The 17,386-nt window shown below is 47.2% G+C and overlaps 1 protein-coding gene and 1 pseudogene across 1 annotated transcript; both read left to right on the top strand.

Moving 5' to 3' along the window:
* The first annotated feature begins 59 nt into the window (after positions 1-59).
* Positions 60-8,616, top strand: SLC22A17 (solute carrier family 22 member 17). Its single transcript, XM_032265440.1, is given in 11 exon segments — positions 60-2,348; positions 2,543-3,046; positions 3,139-3,242; positions 5,532-5,686; positions 6,284-6,449; positions 6,649-6,794; positions 6,957-7,062; positions 7,215-7,432; positions 7,733-7,844; positions 7,986-8,022; positions 8,024-8,616. Coding segments are annotated over 10 exon segments (1,563 nt in total). The 5' UTR covers positions 60-2,348; positions 2,543-2,779; the 3' UTR covers positions 8,276-8,616.
* An 8,354-nt stretch (positions 8,617-16,970) lies between these two features.
* LOC116541494 lies at positions 16,971-17,101 on the top strand (annotated as a pseudogene).
* The last annotated feature ends 285 nt before the right edge of the window (positions 17,102-17,386 follow it).

The following is a 17,386-nucleotide window of genomic DNA, read 5'->3' as shown; positions in this document are numbered from 1 at the left end:
TGAGCCAGGGAGGTGGAGACTGCAATGAGCTGTGATCAAGCCACTGTGCTCTAGCCTGGGCAAGAGAGTGAGATCCTGTCTCAAAAAAAGAATTTCCCATATATGGAAAATTTCTGAACAGAGGAGTTAAGTTAAAGGTGTGGTTCAGTGGAGAGAAGGGGGAATGATTTTCTGGCTGACCATGATAGAAAACTCCTTTCCAGCCCTTACCTACGATTAGAGATTGAAGCACCTATCAGGTAACAAATCTCTTAGAGAAGTGTGTCTCTACCTTTAATGTATTATACCTATACCTGGGGATCTGGTTAAAATACAGATTAGGATTCAAGGGTCTGGGATTCTGTATTTCTAATGAGCTCCCAGGTATGCTGCTAGTTCATGAACCACACTTTGAGTAGCAATTCTAGAGGTTAGGGAAGGCTTCTCTAGCAAAGATGCTTGAGCTGAGAGCTGAAGGATGAGGGAAATGTGACTAAGAAGCTTTTTAGGTGCAGGAACCAGCTTGTTCAAAGGCCTTGTGGCACTGGGAAAACTAGAGGAAGGTCTGTGGCTGGAAAGCAGAGAGTTTGGGGAAATAAGTGAGAAGGAACTACAGAGCACATATGACCCGGCATGCAGAACTATGTATGAGGTATCTAGAGTTTTAATATTCACCTTGGCAGTGAGGAGACACCACTGAAGGCTGCTTAGCAGGGAAGGCACACGATCAGATCTGCATTTTGAAAAGATCATTCCATCTGCACTATAAATGACATATGGGTGGCAGGGATGTATAAACAAAGTGGAAGCAGAATGTCAGTTAGGAATTAGGGAGCCAAAGTGATCTTTCCAACAGGTAGTTTGTCCATTACTGGTAGAGATGGAGAGATGTGGGATATCTGAGAATATATAGGAGGTAAAATGGACAGAATTTTGTAAATGATTCAACATGGGTAAGGAAGAAAAAGCTTTAAGGCCTATTGCCTGAGCATCTGGAAGCAATGCGATGTTGAGGGTGCCATTCACTGCAGAAAGAAGCAGTGGAGGACAACCAAGTTATAGGGGGAAGGCACGAGTTTGGTCTTGAACATACCGAGTTGGAGGTCCCTGTGAGTCATCCAAGGTGAAGGTCAGATAAGAGGTGGGTCTGGAGCTCAGAACAGAGGTGGAAGCTGGAGTTGTCAGTTTGGGCATCAGGTTTGTATTGTTTGTATGGGTGGTGATTGAAGCTGCGGGCATGGGTGAGATCCCAAGGTGGAGAGTGTGAAATGAGAGAAGGGCCTAGGGCTGTCTCTAGGATTCCAGACACTGAACGATGGTGTCTAAATGATACAGACAGGAATGGCCCTAGAAGCCAGCACCACCAGCCTTGTCACTACCAATAACAGACCCTTCCTGCAGTTGCTTCACCCCGCTGAACTTCAACCACTGCCTCAAGAACCAGGACTATAATGGCCTGCCCATGCTCAGCACCAATGCCATGACCTGGAAGATGGTTTCTGCAGTGGAGAAAAGGGGAGCAGAAGGGACTTAGCAGCCAAGGAAGACAGTGTTTAGAGAAAGAGGGGGTCAACAGTGCCAAATGCTGTTGAGAAATGGAGATTCAACCAGGATGGGAGTGGTGAAACCTAGGGAAGTGATCTCCTTGTAGAGGACTGAAGCTAGCTAGGGCTGAATACAGGGCCAAGCCAGTCTTCCATATGCATAAGTTGGACTGCAGTAGCCAGCTTATATGTCCGTCTCCCTGGAGTAATGGTTTCCAAGGTGGACCTTGTCTACCCTATTAACCTTAAAGTCAAGTGCAAGTCCTAAAACGTAGGAGACACTTAAATTTTACTGATTAGTGAATGAGTGGATGAATGAATGAATGAGTGATGGCAAATGATTGGAAGCAGAGGAAGAATCTCTGGCATCTGCCTGGACTAGCTACTATCCTTCAGCTTTTTTTCCTTTTTACCGCAATGGCCCGCAGACCCAGGAAAGAGACGACAGAGCCCCCTTCCCCTCCCTCCCCTGGGCCCTGGCCCCCCTTCCTCTCTGTGACGAAGAGTCTGGACCGAAGGTTCTGCTGACGTGGGAAGGGGAGGAGAGTCTAGAGGAAGGGGAGGGGAAAGCAGCGCAGGGATCGCAGAGACCGAGGAGGCGCCTGCGGCTGCAGAGCTGCAGAGCGGGATCTCTTCGGGTTCTCTGTGTCGGGGCAGCCGGCACGCAACTGGGCCAGAGGACAGCGCATCCTTTCGGGGCAGGCCGGCAGGGGCCCTGCGGTCGGCAAGCTGGCTCCCCGGGTGGCTACTGGGACCCCCGAGCCCAATGGCGGGGGCGGCGGCAAAATCGACAACACTGTAGAGATCACCCCCACCTCCAACGGAGTAAGTGCCCACGCCCCAGGTGGCGACGCCATCCTCTCCCCGCACCCCCGCCCCCGCCGAGCGCCCGGCATTTTCCTCCTGCGCATCCCGCGCCCCTGACTGCCTGCCTAGCCCTCGCTCCGGCCCGCCCCCTGCCCTTGCTCTGCGGTTTCCTCCGCTTCACCCTTTTCCTGCCACCCCCTGCCCCCCAACAGCAGGTCGGGACCCTCGGAGATGCGGTGCCCACGGAGCAGCTGCAGGGTGAGCGGGAGCGCGAGCGGGAGGGGGAGGGCGACGCGGGCGGCGACGGACTGGGCAGCAGCCTGTCGCTGGCCGTGCCCCCCGGCCCCCTCAGCTTTGAGGCTCTGCTCGCCCAGGTGGGGGCGCTGGGCGGCGGCCAGCAGCTGCAGCTCGGCCTCTGCTGCCTGCCGGTGCTCTTCGTGGCGCTGGGCATGGCCTCGGACCCCATCTTCACGCTGGCGCCTCCGCTGCATTGCCATTACGGGGTCTTCCCCCCCAATGCCACTGGCTGGGAGCAGCCCCCCAATGCCAGCGGCGTCAGCGTCGCCAGCGCGGCCCTAGCAGCTAGCGCCGCCAGCCGTGTTGCCACCAGTACCGACCCCTCGTGCAGCGGCTTCGCACCGCCGGACTTCAACCATTGCCTCAAGGATTGGGACTATAATGGCCTGCCGGTGCTCACCACCAACGCCATCGGCCAGGTGAGGCGGCCAGGCGGGCCGCGGGTCTGGGGGCGGGCAGAGAGCGGCGAGGGCTGGGCCTCACGCCCGCTGCACCCTTCTCACATCCCCAGTGGGATCTGGTGTGTGACCTGGGCTGGCAGGTGATCCTGGAGCAGATCCTCTTCATCTTGGGCTTTGCCTCCGGCTACCTGTTCCTGGGTTACCCCGCAGACAGGTGAGGGCTGTCGTGGGGGCAGGGCTGGTAGAAAGGAGGGGGTGCTAGGGAAGCTAGCCCAAGCAGCGGGCGTTTGCAAGAGGTCGAAGACGATTCACTGGACTCTACAGTCTTCTCCAGACTTCTATTCAATGGCTTACCCTTGTCTCAACTTCACTCCCCATCAAGAAATACACCTTCCCTACCTCCTACGTGCAAGGGAATGACTCGACCTCCATGGACTATTGGCCCCATTCCCACTGATTAGTGGCCCCCGATCCGTGAATCAATGGCCTCATCTCACCAGAGAATAGTCTCATCCCCACTAATAGCCCACGTGGACTGTCAGCTCCATGTCAATGACCTCATTCCTGAAGATCAATATGTTAATTCCTAAACACCAACAGCTCCATTCCCACTGACCAGTAGTTCAACTTCACGAACAAATTACCCCATTTCTGACCAGCGGCCCCTCCCCTACAAGTCAATAACTATCTCCAAAGAAAATACCCTCCAACTCAATAACCCACAGCCCCATGCCTGCCACCAAATGACCTCAGCCTCTGTGGATGAATAATAGTCCCACCCTCATGGATCCTCAGGGATTTGAGATTCTCTCACAAAATCCTCATTTCCATGAGTCAGTAGCTTCACCTGCAGAGATCAACTGCCCAATCCCAGCAACCAATAACTCTTCCCACAGATCAAAAATCTCTTCTCTGATTCTGGTCACCATCACCACTGACCAGGTGCTCTCACTGCACTGAACATCCTCATGGAGGATTAGACTCAGTCCCATTGATCCACAATTCCATCCAAGTGGATAAATAGTTCAACGTCTATGGATCAAAGGCATCCCAACACTCAGTAGTTAATTCCTTAAAATCAGTACCCATTTTCACTGCCCAGTAGTCACATACCTCTGTGGACCAATGACCCTAAACCCACAGGTCAATGGCCCATCCCTATGCATCAGTGGCCTCAGTGCCACAGACCAGTAGCCTCATTCCTATAGAACAATGGTTTTATCCCCAAAGATCAATAATTTGGTCTCCTAAAATCAGTAGTCTTCAGCACATTAGTCAATAAGTCCATCCTAATGGAAAAATGCCCCACGCCATTAGGTCAATAGCCTAACTCCCAGGGATTGGTGCCTGATTTCCAATGACCACAGGCTCCCTATCTTCATCTCCATAGATCAGTGGTCTTATCCCCAAAGATCAATAGCCCAGCCTCCAAGGATCAGTAATCATGTCTTCACTAACTCATAGTTAGTGACCATCATCACTTACCAATAGTGTCATCTCTCCTGGTCTGTGTCCTTATCCTTACTGATTATCCCCATGGATTAATAGTTCTTCCCACTGATCAATAGTCCTACCCCACAGATTAACAGGCCCATGACCATGTCCCCACTGCCCACTGACCTTTCTTCTTTTCTTTTTTTTTTTTGAGATGGAGTCTCGCTCTGTTACTCAGGCTGGAGTGCAGTGGTGCAGTCTCTGCTCACTGCAACATCCACCTCCCGAGTTCAAGTGATTCTCCTGCCTCAGCCTCCCAAGTAGCTGGGACTACAGGTGTGTGCCACCACACCTGGCAAATTTTTATATTTTTAGTAGAGACCAGGTTTCACCATGTTGGCCAGGCTGGTCTTGAACTCCTGACTTTAGGTGATCTGCCCTCCTTGGCCTCCCAAAGTGCTGGAATTACAAGCTTGAGCCACTGCACTTGGCCCCTACTCAACATCCTTAACATATTAATAGACCAGTGTCCCACCTCCATGGAACAATGGTCTCATCTCCAAAAACCAATTACTCGGTCCCCTAATATCATTAACTTTACCTTCGCTGACCAGTAGTATCCCCATGCATAAGTGGCCAATAGCTCCCCTCCACAGGTTAATAGTTTGACTCCATATATCAATGACCCTCCCCCAAATCTCCTCTGAACAGTCTGAGCAAGACAAACTCCATCCCCACTGACCCTTAGCTCTATTCCTAAGGATGAATGGTCCCAAATCTCCTAAGCAATATACCATCCCTTCTGATGAGTGATTTCACATCCAATGACAAGTGCCCTAATCTCTGAACAATAGCCCTCATCCGCAAGAGTCAATGTTCCCACCTCTTACAGAATCACAGCCACACCCATGGTCCCCATCCCATCCCATCTTCTCAAGCCTCTGTCCAGCTCTTGCTCTCAGATCTTCATTCTCAAACCTCTAGCTCTGAAGTGTGCAACTCCGTTTCACCCAGCAACCTCCCCACCACCAGAGAGTCTGGGTGACCGAAAGCCCTTTCCACTTTCTAGGTTTGGCCGTCGTGGGATTGTGTTGCTGACCTTGGGGCTGGTGGGTCCCTGTGGAGTAGGAGGGGCTGCTGCAGGCTCCTCCACAGGCGTGATGGCACTCCGATTCCTCCTCGGCTTTCTGCTTGCCGGTGTTGACCTGGGTGTCTACCTAATGCGTAAGTGCCACCCTCCCAGAATTCCCTCCCTTGGGTGTCATGCCTACCTGCCTGCATCCCCAGGCTGTCCCCACTGCCCCCTAGGCCACATTTCAGCTGCCTAGAATCTCAGCTATCTTTCTGCCCAGGCCCTTAAAGAATCCAGGGCTCTTGCTTCTCTCCACACCTGTCTCCCCCTCCCCACAATCTTTAAAGTCTTTGCCCCGGACTTACTGCTCCCAGGGAATAAGATGCTATTCCCTGGGAGCAGGAAGTCCAGGGACAAGGATTGTCCCTGGCTGTGTGACCTTGGACAAGGGTTAATGTGAAGGTCAAATAAGAGGCCTGATGTGAAAGGGCCTATAAACTGGAAATGCTGAACACTCACCAGGGACTCTGGCCCTAGAGCCCTCCTAGGTTTGAGCAGGAGAGGAGAGAGGACTGAACAGTCTCTCCAATCCATGTCACCCAGAGGTTAGCAAGGGAGGCAAGGGCTGCAGCCTCCACTCTGGGTCTGACCTCGCTCTCTGTCCTCCTCCCTCCCTCTCTCCTCTTCTCTCTTGTGCCTTCTTCCTCCCTGGCCTCCCTCTCCTCTTTCCACCCCTGCTGTATCTCCAGGCCTGGAGCTGTGCGACCCAACACAGAGGCTTCGGGTGGCCCTGGCAGGGGAGTTGGTGGGGGTGGGAGGGCACTTCCTGTTCCTGGGCCTGGCCCTTGTCTCTAAGGATTGGCGATTCCTGCAGCGAATGATCACCGCTCCCTGCATCCTCTTCCTGTTTTATGGGTCAGTATTGCCCTTCACCTGTCATCTGGCAATTCCCATCTCTGCCTCCAAACTAGCCCTAGCCCAAAGACCCCTCCTCTTCTCCGACCACTCCTGGTCCAGGCCTACCCCAGCCCCAGTCCCTCAGAGGTGGGTGTTTCCCACCCCTAGATCAGGAGAGGGGAGGCCTCACAGTGTACCCCTTCCACCCTGCCCACAGCTGGCCTGGTCTGTTCCTGGAGTCCGCGCGGTGGCTGATAGTGAAGCGGCAGATCGAAGAGGCTCAGTCTGTGCTGAGGATCCTGGCTGAGCGAAACCGGCCCCATGGGCAGATGCTAGGGGAGGAAGCCCAGGAGGCCCTGCAGGGTAAGAGATGGGGTCCCTGCGAGTGTTGCCTCACTTGCACACATGACAGTGCCCTCTGAATGGTTGCAGCTGTGCCACCTTCCCCAGAGTCCGTACCACCCATGTGGGAGGATCCTGTCTTCTCAGGGTTTTCTTCTGACAGCTCCTCTCTCTCTCCCAAAGACCTGGAGAATACCTGCCCTCTCCCTGCAACATCCTCCTTTTCCTTCGCTTCCCTCCTCAACTACCGCAACATCTGGAAAAATCTACTTATCCTGGGCTTCACCAAGTGAGCCTGGGTGTCTGGGCTGAGGGCCTGGCCAGTAGCTGGAATGGGGGCTGGCTGGGTGGGAGGGACCCCTGCAGAGGATCATCAGCATGGTGGAAGGCTGCAGGAGGGGATTCAGACTCTGTTCTTTGCTTCCCCACCCCTTCTCACAGCTTCATTGCCCATGCCATTCGCCACTGCTACCAGCCTGTGGGAGGAGGAGGGAGCCCATCAGACTTCTACCTGTGCTCTCTGCTGGCCAGCGGCACCGCAGCCCTGGCCTGTGTCTTCCTGGGTGTTACCGTGGACCGATTTGGCCGCCGGGGCATCCTTCTTCTCTCCATGACCCTGACCGGCATTGCTTCCCTCGTCCTGCTGGGCCTGTGGGATTGTGAGCATCCTACCTTCCCCACAGTGTGGGCTCAACAAGGGAAACCCGACAGAGGTGCTTCAGACAGGCTCAGCCATTTCTTCTGGCACAGGCCTCCCAAGACAAGCCCCAGACCCTGCCCAGCTCTTCCACAAGCCTCTACCTGGCCACATGCCCTGTCTGCTCTCCCAGTCAATTACTGAATGCCCAGAGCCTGCCCAGCTAGACCCATGGGAACAGAGAGCCAAGGGGATGACACCGGGGACTAGGCCAGCCTTGGCCTCCACACCTCCGTTCATATCATCCCTCTTGCTTCTCCAGATCTGAATGAGGCTGCCGTCACCACTTTCTCTGTCCTTGGGCTCTTCTCCTCCCAAGCTGCCGCCATCCTCAGCACCCTCCTTGCTGCTGAAGTCATCCCCACCACTGTTCGGTGAGATAATGGGTGCCCCTGGGGGCAGAGCCAGGTCCTTCTGCCTGAGGACAGTGCCTGCAGGCTGGAGGAGGGGTCTGCGGGAAAAGGGTAGGCAAGGGCACAGCTGTGGGCTGGGCTATTCCCCTCTGTCTCCCCTAGGGGCCGTGGCCTAGGCCTGATCATGGCACTGGGGGCGCTTGGGGGGGCTGAGCGGCCCGGCCCAGCGCCTCCACATGGGCCATGGAGCCTTCCTGCAGCACGTGGTACTGGCAGCCTGCGCCCTCCTCTGCATTCTCAGCATTATGCTGCTGCCGGAGACCAAGCGCAAGCTCCTGCCCGAGGTCCTCCGGGATGGGGAGCTGTGTCGCCGGCCTTCCCTGCTGCGACAGCCACCCCCTAACCGCTGTGACCATGTCCCGCTGCTTGCCACCCCCAACCCTGCCCTCTGAGTGGCCTCTGAGTACCCTGACGGGAGGCTGGCCCACACAGAAAGGTGGCAAGATCGGGAAGACTGAGTAGGGAAGGGAGGGCTGCCCAGAAGGCTCAGAGGTACCTCACACCAGCCATCGTGGAGAGCTCAGAGGGCTGCCCCCACCCTGCCTCCTCCCTGCTGCTTTGCGTTCACTTCCCTGGCCAGAGTCAGGGGACAGGGAAAGAGCTCCACACTGTAACCACTGGGTCTGGGCTCCATCCTGCACCCAAAGACATCCTCCCAGACCTCATTCTTTCTTGCTTTGTCATTCTGTTTCAATAAAGACATTTGGAATAAATGAGCATATCATAGCCTGGACTTCCCTCCCTCCTGTTTGTCCTTCTATCTCCTGGGGGAAGGTTTTTCTCAGTGGAATGCACACCAGTAACAATCTCCCCTCTGCCTCCCTGTGCCCTGCCCCAAGTGGTAGCTGACAGACAGCTGTCACCACCTATTGACTGGTTGCTCTGCTGCCAGGACTGAGCTAGGCACTTGACACACTTGGTATCATTTAATTTTTACAGCATTGCAAGGTAGGTGTTTGGATCAAGTAGGGGTTTTTATTGTTATTGTTGTAAGCAATAAAAACTGGCTCTAATGAACTTAAACAGAAAAATTACTAGATTTGGTGGGGCAGGTTGTAGAGGGAGCTCACAGAATGAAGGAGAAGCAGAAGTAGTCATATAAGATGAGGAATGGAGAAGATGCCTTGTCTGAGGTGCAGAAACTGGCAAGATTTTTGTCAGGGCATCTAGATGAATGAGCTCCAGTGGGATTTAATCTTTGGGTTATCCCACTGAAGATTCATTTCCAGAGAGCATGTCACTGGCTAGCTTGAATAACATGCCTCCCACACCCCCATTTCTCCCAACTGGGAATAGGGAAAGCAAAATGTGGTCACTGTCAACAGAAGTGGGACTGGGTATTTCTCAGGAAAAAAAAAAAAGGAAACTCAATACAGCCTTATTACTCTCTTAAACAGGTAAGAAAACTATGGATAGAGAGACTCAGTAACTTGACCAAGGTTACAAAGTTAATGGGTGACAAAGCCAAGATGTGAATAGATCTCAGAGCTAGAGTTCTTCATGGATGCATGCTGTAGTCACCTACCCAACTCTTATAACTTTCAGGCATGTTCCTTGGAAGGCAAGAGTGGGTTCTCTTGGCTCTCTGGAAGGTGGCAGCAGAAAACTGAGATTTTTACCTCAATGCTAGAGCCTGCCTCTTAAACCACACCTGACCTGGCTTTACCCTTTTGGGCAAATTTCTTAGCTTCCAACTGCCTTTAAGAGTTGCTATGAGGATTAAACAAGATAATGTATCCAAAGTGTCTCTTAAACTACCCCCACTAGGTGTAAGCTGTGTAAACCAGACAGTATCTGGGACAAGTTTCGATCAATTTACGAAGTTTATTTTGCCAAGGTTAAGGATATACCCATGACACAGTCTCAGGAGGTCCTGAGGACATGTGCCCAAAGTGGTCAAAGTACTGCTTGCTTTTATACATTTTAAGGAGACATAATACATCAATCAGAACATGTAGGATTTACAATGGTTGGATCTGGAGGGCGGGACAACTCAAAGGCAGGGCCAGGGGCTTCCAGGCCACAGTTAGATTTAAACATATTCTGATTGGCAATTGGTTGAAAGAGTAATCATCAGCAGAAAGGAATGTTTGGGTTAAGATGAGGGGTTTTGGAGACCTAGGTTTTATCATGAAGATGAAGGCTTCAGAGAAAATAGATTGTAAATGTTTCTTATCAGACTTAAGGTTTGCGTTGATGTCAATGCTGGAGGGATATAATGAGGCATGCTTCCCGTCATGACCTCAACCAGCCTTTCAGGTTAAATTTTAGAGTGCCCTGGCCGAGGAGGGAGTCTATTCAGATGGTTGCAGGGTGGATGGTGAGGCCTTTGAATTTTATTTTTAGTTTACATTCTCCCCCTTCTGGCCAAGATTTGCCAGAGACAACTTCAATGGCCACCAAATTTTAATTTTGTTCCATAGCATTGCCTGGGTGACATGGCTGCCTGCCCCATGTCCATCCTGTCCCTCTGTGGGACTCCATGTGGCCAAGGGACTTACAGTCAACAAGACTTAACAGCCAACAAGACTTACAGCCAATTAATTGCTCTAGACCAGACAGGAATGGACATGGACAGGCATTCATTGGCCTTTAAAATTATTTTTTTCTTTTAAGTAGAAAGTGAACAAACAAAAAGCCAAAGGTGAGCTTACAAAATCAACTCATTTTAAACTTCTATGCATTGAGCTACTATAATCTTGGTTTTAGTTAGAGACTTACAGCAATTAGCTATACAAAACATAAGCATTGTTCAAAAAAATTTTTTCATATATATCTACCTGTACAACTTATAACAGGAGTATTACACCCTGGAGGCTGGGTGAGTCACAAGGTATCTTTATCCTATTATCCTCTCAATAATTATTTTATTTTAATTCTATAGGAAGCAGGAAATTCTTTTTTTTTTTTTCCTGAGTCAGAGTCTCACTCTGTTGCCCAGGCTGGAGTGCAGTGGCACTGAATGCAGTGTATCTAACTGAGGGATGTTTTCCTTATCAATACCATAAAACTGAAGGCATGTAAATCTGCTCTTTTTAGACATAGTTTCGCTCCTTGCCCAGGCTGGAGTGCAATGGCACGATCTCGGTTCACTGCAACCTTGCAATCCCCACCTCCCAGACAGCACCCATTTTCACAAGACACTTAGATAAAGGAGTTACAACTAACTTACATAAAGCCTGTTTATGTAAACATCTCAAATTTCATAATCCTATCAACCAGTACATTTTTATGTTCTGGTCCCAAGAACTTTTCTTTTTTACCCCCTGGTCCTTTTACCTTTTCTGGTGAAAAAAGGCTTGGGTTCCCAGCAGGGAGTTAAGCCAAGGGACTCAGGCTCTTCTGCCAATTTTTTATCCTAATTTGCCTCAGCATTGCCCCAGGCAATGTCAGCTTTCTCATGATAACCTTTGCCTTTTGATTTTTTTTTTTTTTTAATTTTCCAATCTGGGGCAAACAGTGAATAACCATCAAAAAGGGTGATATATTCTTTTTTTTTTTTCTTTGAGAAGGAGTCTTGCTCTGTCACTCAGACTGGAGTGCAGTGGCATGATCTCGGCTCACTGTAACCTCTGCCTCCCAGGTTTAAGCGATTCTTCTGCCTCAGCCTCCCAAGTAGCTGGGACTACAGGCATGCACCACCACACTCAGCTAATTTTTATATTTTTAGTAGAGACTGGGTTTCACCATATTGGCCAGGCTGGTCTCAAATTCCTGACCTCGTGATCCGCCTGCCTTGGCCTCCCAAAGTGCTGGGATTACAGGAATGAGCCACCATGCCTGGCCAAAGGATGATGTTTTCATCACCCCTTCTAGGGAGAGTCCTTCGACTCCGTTTTTCCTTTCTCTTTTTTTTTTTTTTTTTTTTTTTGTTAATTACCCCAATGTTTTATGTCCCATGAGGGAAGGACAGCAAATTTGATAAGGCCTCTCAAACAGTTGCATGATTCTGTGGGAGAGGTACCCATGTAAAAACGGGCTCCCTTAATCCCCAGATTTACCATGACCTGGGTAATAGGCATATTCAGTGGGAGAATGTCTTGGTCATCAGAAAGCCAGTCCCACATGTCTCACACATGAAGCATATTAAGTGCTTCATCTAGGGTGCTCCACTTGGTATTTTAGAGGGCAGTCAGGCAAGGAAAACAGATCTTACAGGGAAAAAGGATCTTACAGTGGCCACTAGGCTGGCTGTTCTCTCAGGAATCATATTCTGTACATTTGGATCATATGTACTTATCAGTAATTTTTTTTTTCTTTTGAGATGGAGTTTTGCTCTTGTTGACTAGACTGGAGTGCAATGGTGCAATCTCAGCTCACCACAACCTCTGCCTCCCAGGTTCAAGCAATTCTCCTGCCTCAGCCTCCCAAGTAGCTGAGGTTACAGGCATGCACCACCACGCCCAGCTAATTTTGTACTTTTTGTAGAGCCGTGGTTTCTCCATGTTGGTCAGACTGGTCTCAAACTCCTAGCCTCAGGTGATCTGCCCACTTTGGCCTCCCAAAGTGCTGGGACTACAGGCATAAGACACCAGGCCCAGCCTATCAGTGACTGTTTAATAGTGAGCTATGGGTTTTACATCAACCCAAACAAGCTCTTTCCTTCTGTAGGATTTAAAATTAAGGATTTGTCCTAAAAGTAGTTATATAATATTTTTGCTATCCATTATAATAAAAGTTTCTCAAGAAGCTGATGACACCAACCTACAAAAAGGAACAATTCCTTTACATTACACCCTATGGTTTAGTAGTTACCTGGTTTTGCCCTTCCCTCACATTGACTATCTTCTCTGTACCACAGGTCTCAGAGGTAACTTTTATTGCCCTGCCTTAATTTTTCTCATTTTATCCATTTAGTTTTATCTCTGTAATTTTTTCTTTATCTTAAAGTGACTCTTAAATGGTTTCCTAACTAGAAAAAAATTATATTTTCTTTAGCAAGAGCTACATCCTTGTGTGTATGTGTTTTTTTTGGGGGGGTTTTTTTTTGAGATGGAATCTCACTATGTCACTCAGGCTGGAGTGCAGTGGCTCGATCTCAGCTCACTGCAACCTCTGCCTTCTGGGTTCAAGAGATTCCCCAGCCTCAGCCTCCCAAGTAGCTGGGACTACATACAGGTGCACGCCACCATGCCCAGCTAATTTTTGTATTTTTAGTAGAAATGCGGTTTCACCAGAATGGTCTCTATCTCTTGACCTCGTGATCCACCCGCCTTGCCCTCCCAAAGTGCTAGGATTACAGACACGAAACACTGTACCCGACCCACCCTTGTGTTTTATAAACTTCACCAAAAACACCTTTTACAGTCCTATATTAAACTCTTAGTAACCCAAACTCCCAGTGGAAAAAAAACAAAAACAAAAAACTTAAGGTTACTTAATTTAACATAACATGACTTTAAGATTACAAATGACTGCAGATAATTTTGAGATTAAATTTACCAAATTAATCTTACCAAAGATTACAAAGTCATAAATTGAAGGGGATCTGAGCTAGTTTCTATCAGTCTGATAAGCTGTTAGTTTTCTTTAAGTCAAATGGTTAGAACTCTTTCATACAGTTTACAGTGAAATATCACTTCCTCATGACACATGTAAACCTACAGATATAACAGACATGCAGACAAAAGCAGACCCAAACAATTTTTCATTCATCCATTTTCAAAAATTATCTCCCTTACTTTAGACTATTAATTTTAAAAGTTACAACCAAAGTTAAAGGAGAGAGTTGCCATCCCAGGCCTTCTCAAAAAGAGAGAAGATGCTGAAATAGCAGTGTACAGCTTCTGAGATATCAATCTGAATAATTTCAAAAAGAAATAGATTATAGAATTTAAGGCCAGGCACTGTGGCTCACTCCTGTAATCCCAGCACTTTGGGAGGCTGAGGCAGGTGGATCATGAGGTCAGGAGTTTGAAACCAGCCTGGCCAACATGGTGAAACCCTGTCTCTACTAAAAATACAAAATCAGCCAAATGTGGTGGTGCATGCCTGTAATCCCAGCTATTCAGGAGGCTGAGGCAAGAGAATCACTTGAGCCCAGGAGGCAGAGGTTGCAGTGAGCGGAGATCATGCCATTGAAGCCATTGAACTCCAGTGTGGGCAACAAGAGTGAAACTCCATCTCCAAAATAATATTAATAATAATAATAAAGAAAGAAAAAGAAATAGACTATAGAATTTAAAAATTAAAAACTTCTTGCATTGTGTATTTTCACACTGCTCATTAACAAATTGCCAAAGACTGGGTAATTTTAAAGAAAAGAGGTTTAATCAACTCACAGTTCTGCATGGATGGAGAGGCCTCAGGAAACTTATAATCATGGTGGAAGGGAAAGTAGGCATGTCTTAAATGGCAGCTGGCAAGAGAGAGAGCATGAAAAGCCCAGGGGAAACTGCCATTTATAAAATCATCAGATCTTCTGAGAACTCCCTCACTATCACAAGAACAGCATGGACTGGGCATGGTGGTTCATGCCTGTAATCCCAGAACTTTGGGAGGTTAATGTGGGTGGATCACCTGAGGTCAGGAGTTTGAGACCAGCATGGCCAACATGGTGAAACCCAGTCTCTACTAAAAATACAAAAAATTAGCCAGGCATGGTGGCAGGTGCCTGTAATCCCAGCTACTTGGGAGGCTGAGGCAGGAGAATCACTTGAATGTGGGAGGTGGAGGTTGCAGTGAACTGAGATTGCACCATTGCAGTCTCACTCTGTCCAGGCTGGGGGACAAGAGCGAGACTTCATCTCAAAAACAAAACAAAACAAAAAAACAAGAACAGCAAGCGGGAAACTTCTCCCATGATCGAATCATCTCCCACCAGATCTCTCCCTCAACATCTAGAAATTAAAATTCAAGATGAAAATGGGGTACAAAACCTAACCATATCACATTAAGTAACTATTTTAAATGAAATCTTGTTTTAACCAATTCTTTAGTTTGTAAGAGCATATTTTTAATATCAAAGTTCAATTTTTAGAAAAACTATTTACTATAATTTCCTTTAATTACAGCCAATTAATTGCATTTTTATAAATTCCTTTTTTACTAACCTTATTACAACTTTGACCATTTACAACATGCTTGGACTTTTGGCTTGTCCTGAATATTCCTCTTTCTTGAACAACCCAGTCATTTTATTTTAGAACAAAAATTCACCATATAAGACTCTTTCTCATATAAAATTCTTCTAAGCTTTCTTACCAAAAATACCTCTTTAATTCTATAACTTTCTTTGCATCTCTCTTATCTCCTGGTTCCTTTTACCTTGTTTTACACATAACCATTAAATAAGCTTTGAATAGACAAGTATTATCCACTTTTTGGCTGAGCACAGTGGCTCACGCCTGTAATCCCAGCACTTTGGGATGTGGAGGCAGGTGGATCATGAGGTCAGGAGGTCAAGACCATCCTGGCTAAAGTGGTGAAACCTTGTCTTTACTAAAAATACAAAAAATTAGCCGAGCATGGTGGCATCTGCCTGTAGTCCCAGCTACTTTGGAGGCTGAGGCAGAAGAATTGCTTGAACCCAGGAGGCGGAGGTTGCAATGAGCTGAGATCACGTCACTGTACTCCAACCTGGACGACAGAGTGAGATTCCATCTCAAAAAAAAAAAAAAAAAAAAAAAAAAAATTTACCCACCTTTTAATAAGAACATATTTTTTAGAAAGAATGTTTCCCTACAATACAATTTTTTAATTGAAAAATACCCATTTAATGAAATCACTTAATGAAATATTTAATTTAACTTTAGATTCTAATTTATGACAAGTCTGTTTACAAGTATTTATTCTATTACATTTACCTAATTATTTTAATAGTTTACCAAATGATATGGTTAGGCTTGTGTCCCCACCAAATCTCATCTTGATATATAATCCCCATAATCCCCATGTGTCAAGGGACAGACCTGGTGGAGATAATTGAATCATGAGAGTGGTTTACCCATGCTGTTCTCCTGACAGTGAGTGAGTTCTCATGAGATTTGATAATTTTATGTGTTTGGTAGTTCCTCCTACATTAATTCTCCCTTCTGCTGCCTTATGAAGAAGGTGCCTTGCTTCCTCTTTGCCTTCTGCCTTGATTGTAAGTTTCCTGAGGCCTCCCCAGCTATGCTAGTGAGTCGAACTGCAGACCTCTCTCCTTTATAGATTACCCAGTCTTGCGTAGTTATTTATAGCAATGTGAAAATGGGCTACAACACCTAGATTATTTATGAAAATTGTGATAAACATGACTTAAATTTATTTCCCTGTCAACCATTTTTACAGCCTGTGAATTTCAGGTGAGTGCCTAAGTAAGTACCTTAAGATTAAATATATGGTTATTTTACCAATAATTCAAGATTTAGCTGTTTTCATTAAATCAACAATATTAGTCTTTTTTATTAAAAACACAAGCAAAAATTATTGTTTTTTGCTGGGTTTATAGTTTTATAACCCTTATGCCAAATTTTGACACCTTATGGTATTCAGCAAAGTATGAAATCACTTGATCAATAAATGTAAACAAAAATGTATGTTAATTCTTAAAACATTTATAATATTACTTTACCAATAATTTTAAAGCTAATTAAAGATTTTACTTAAGTCATGTAAACTACTCTTCTTCTTTTTTTTTTTTTTTTTTTTTTTTGGAGACAGAGTCTTACTCTGTGGCCCAGGCTGGAATGCAGTGGCACGATCTCGAGATCTCTGCAACCTCCACCTCCTGGGTTCAGGAGATTCTTTTGCCTCAGCCTCCCAAGTAGCTGGGAGTACAAGCGTGCCCCACCACACCTGGCTAATTTTTTTTTTTTTTTTTTTGTATTTTTAGTAGAGACAGGGTTTCACCATGTTGGCCAGTAGCCTATTTGTTACCTGTGGCCCAAAACACAACAGAGTGCATGTATGTACACAGAAACACACATACACACTTATACAACCAAAGATCCTATAGCTTTTACTTCAGAACAATAGCCATGAGATATAAATACAAACTCATTGGTTTACAAAAACAGTAACAAAAGAAATGGTTGGATACAAACAGTAGATTTTAACTCAGTAGAAAAATAACAACAGACTTAAAGCGGGCAGAAAAGAAAGCGGAGCTTTGCGCAGTGGCAGTATTGTAGCCAGTGAGGTTTATCCGAGGCGGTAATTGAAAACTTTTCCCAAAGCCCTGCCATGACGACCTGAAATATAGTTGGCATTGGCAATTTTTGGCAGCCTCCATGGGGACTGAATTAGAAAAAGAAAAAAGAAAGAAAGCAGAGCCATAGAGAACTTCAGAACTTTATAGTTGCAGATTGACCTGCAGGCTCTGAATTCTCCTTGAGGTGATTTGCCCATCAATTTAAAAAGTACACAAGAGCAGACCCAATGTGTAACCAGCTGGAGTATTAGAAAACCTGGTGTTTCATTCTATTTACACCACCACTTGCGAGTAGAGGGTCGTAAAACCAAACAGGGAGCCTGAGAGGGATCATTCTCCTTGTTAGTCCTGATTCCTAGTTGATTAATTG

The sequence above is a fragment of the Sapajus apella genome, unplaced genomic scaffold, assembly GCF_009761245.1.
Source record: "Sapajus apella isolate SASKATOON/1434 unplaced genomic scaffold, GSC_monkey_1.0 scaffold151, whole genome shotgun sequence".
NCBI classification, from domain to species: Eukaryota; Metazoa; Chordata; class Mammalia; order Primates; family Cebidae; genus Sapajus; species Sapajus apella.
The sequence above is the reverse complement of the archived record's forward strand: the minus strand, read 5'-3'. Positions and strand labels throughout refer to the sequence as shown.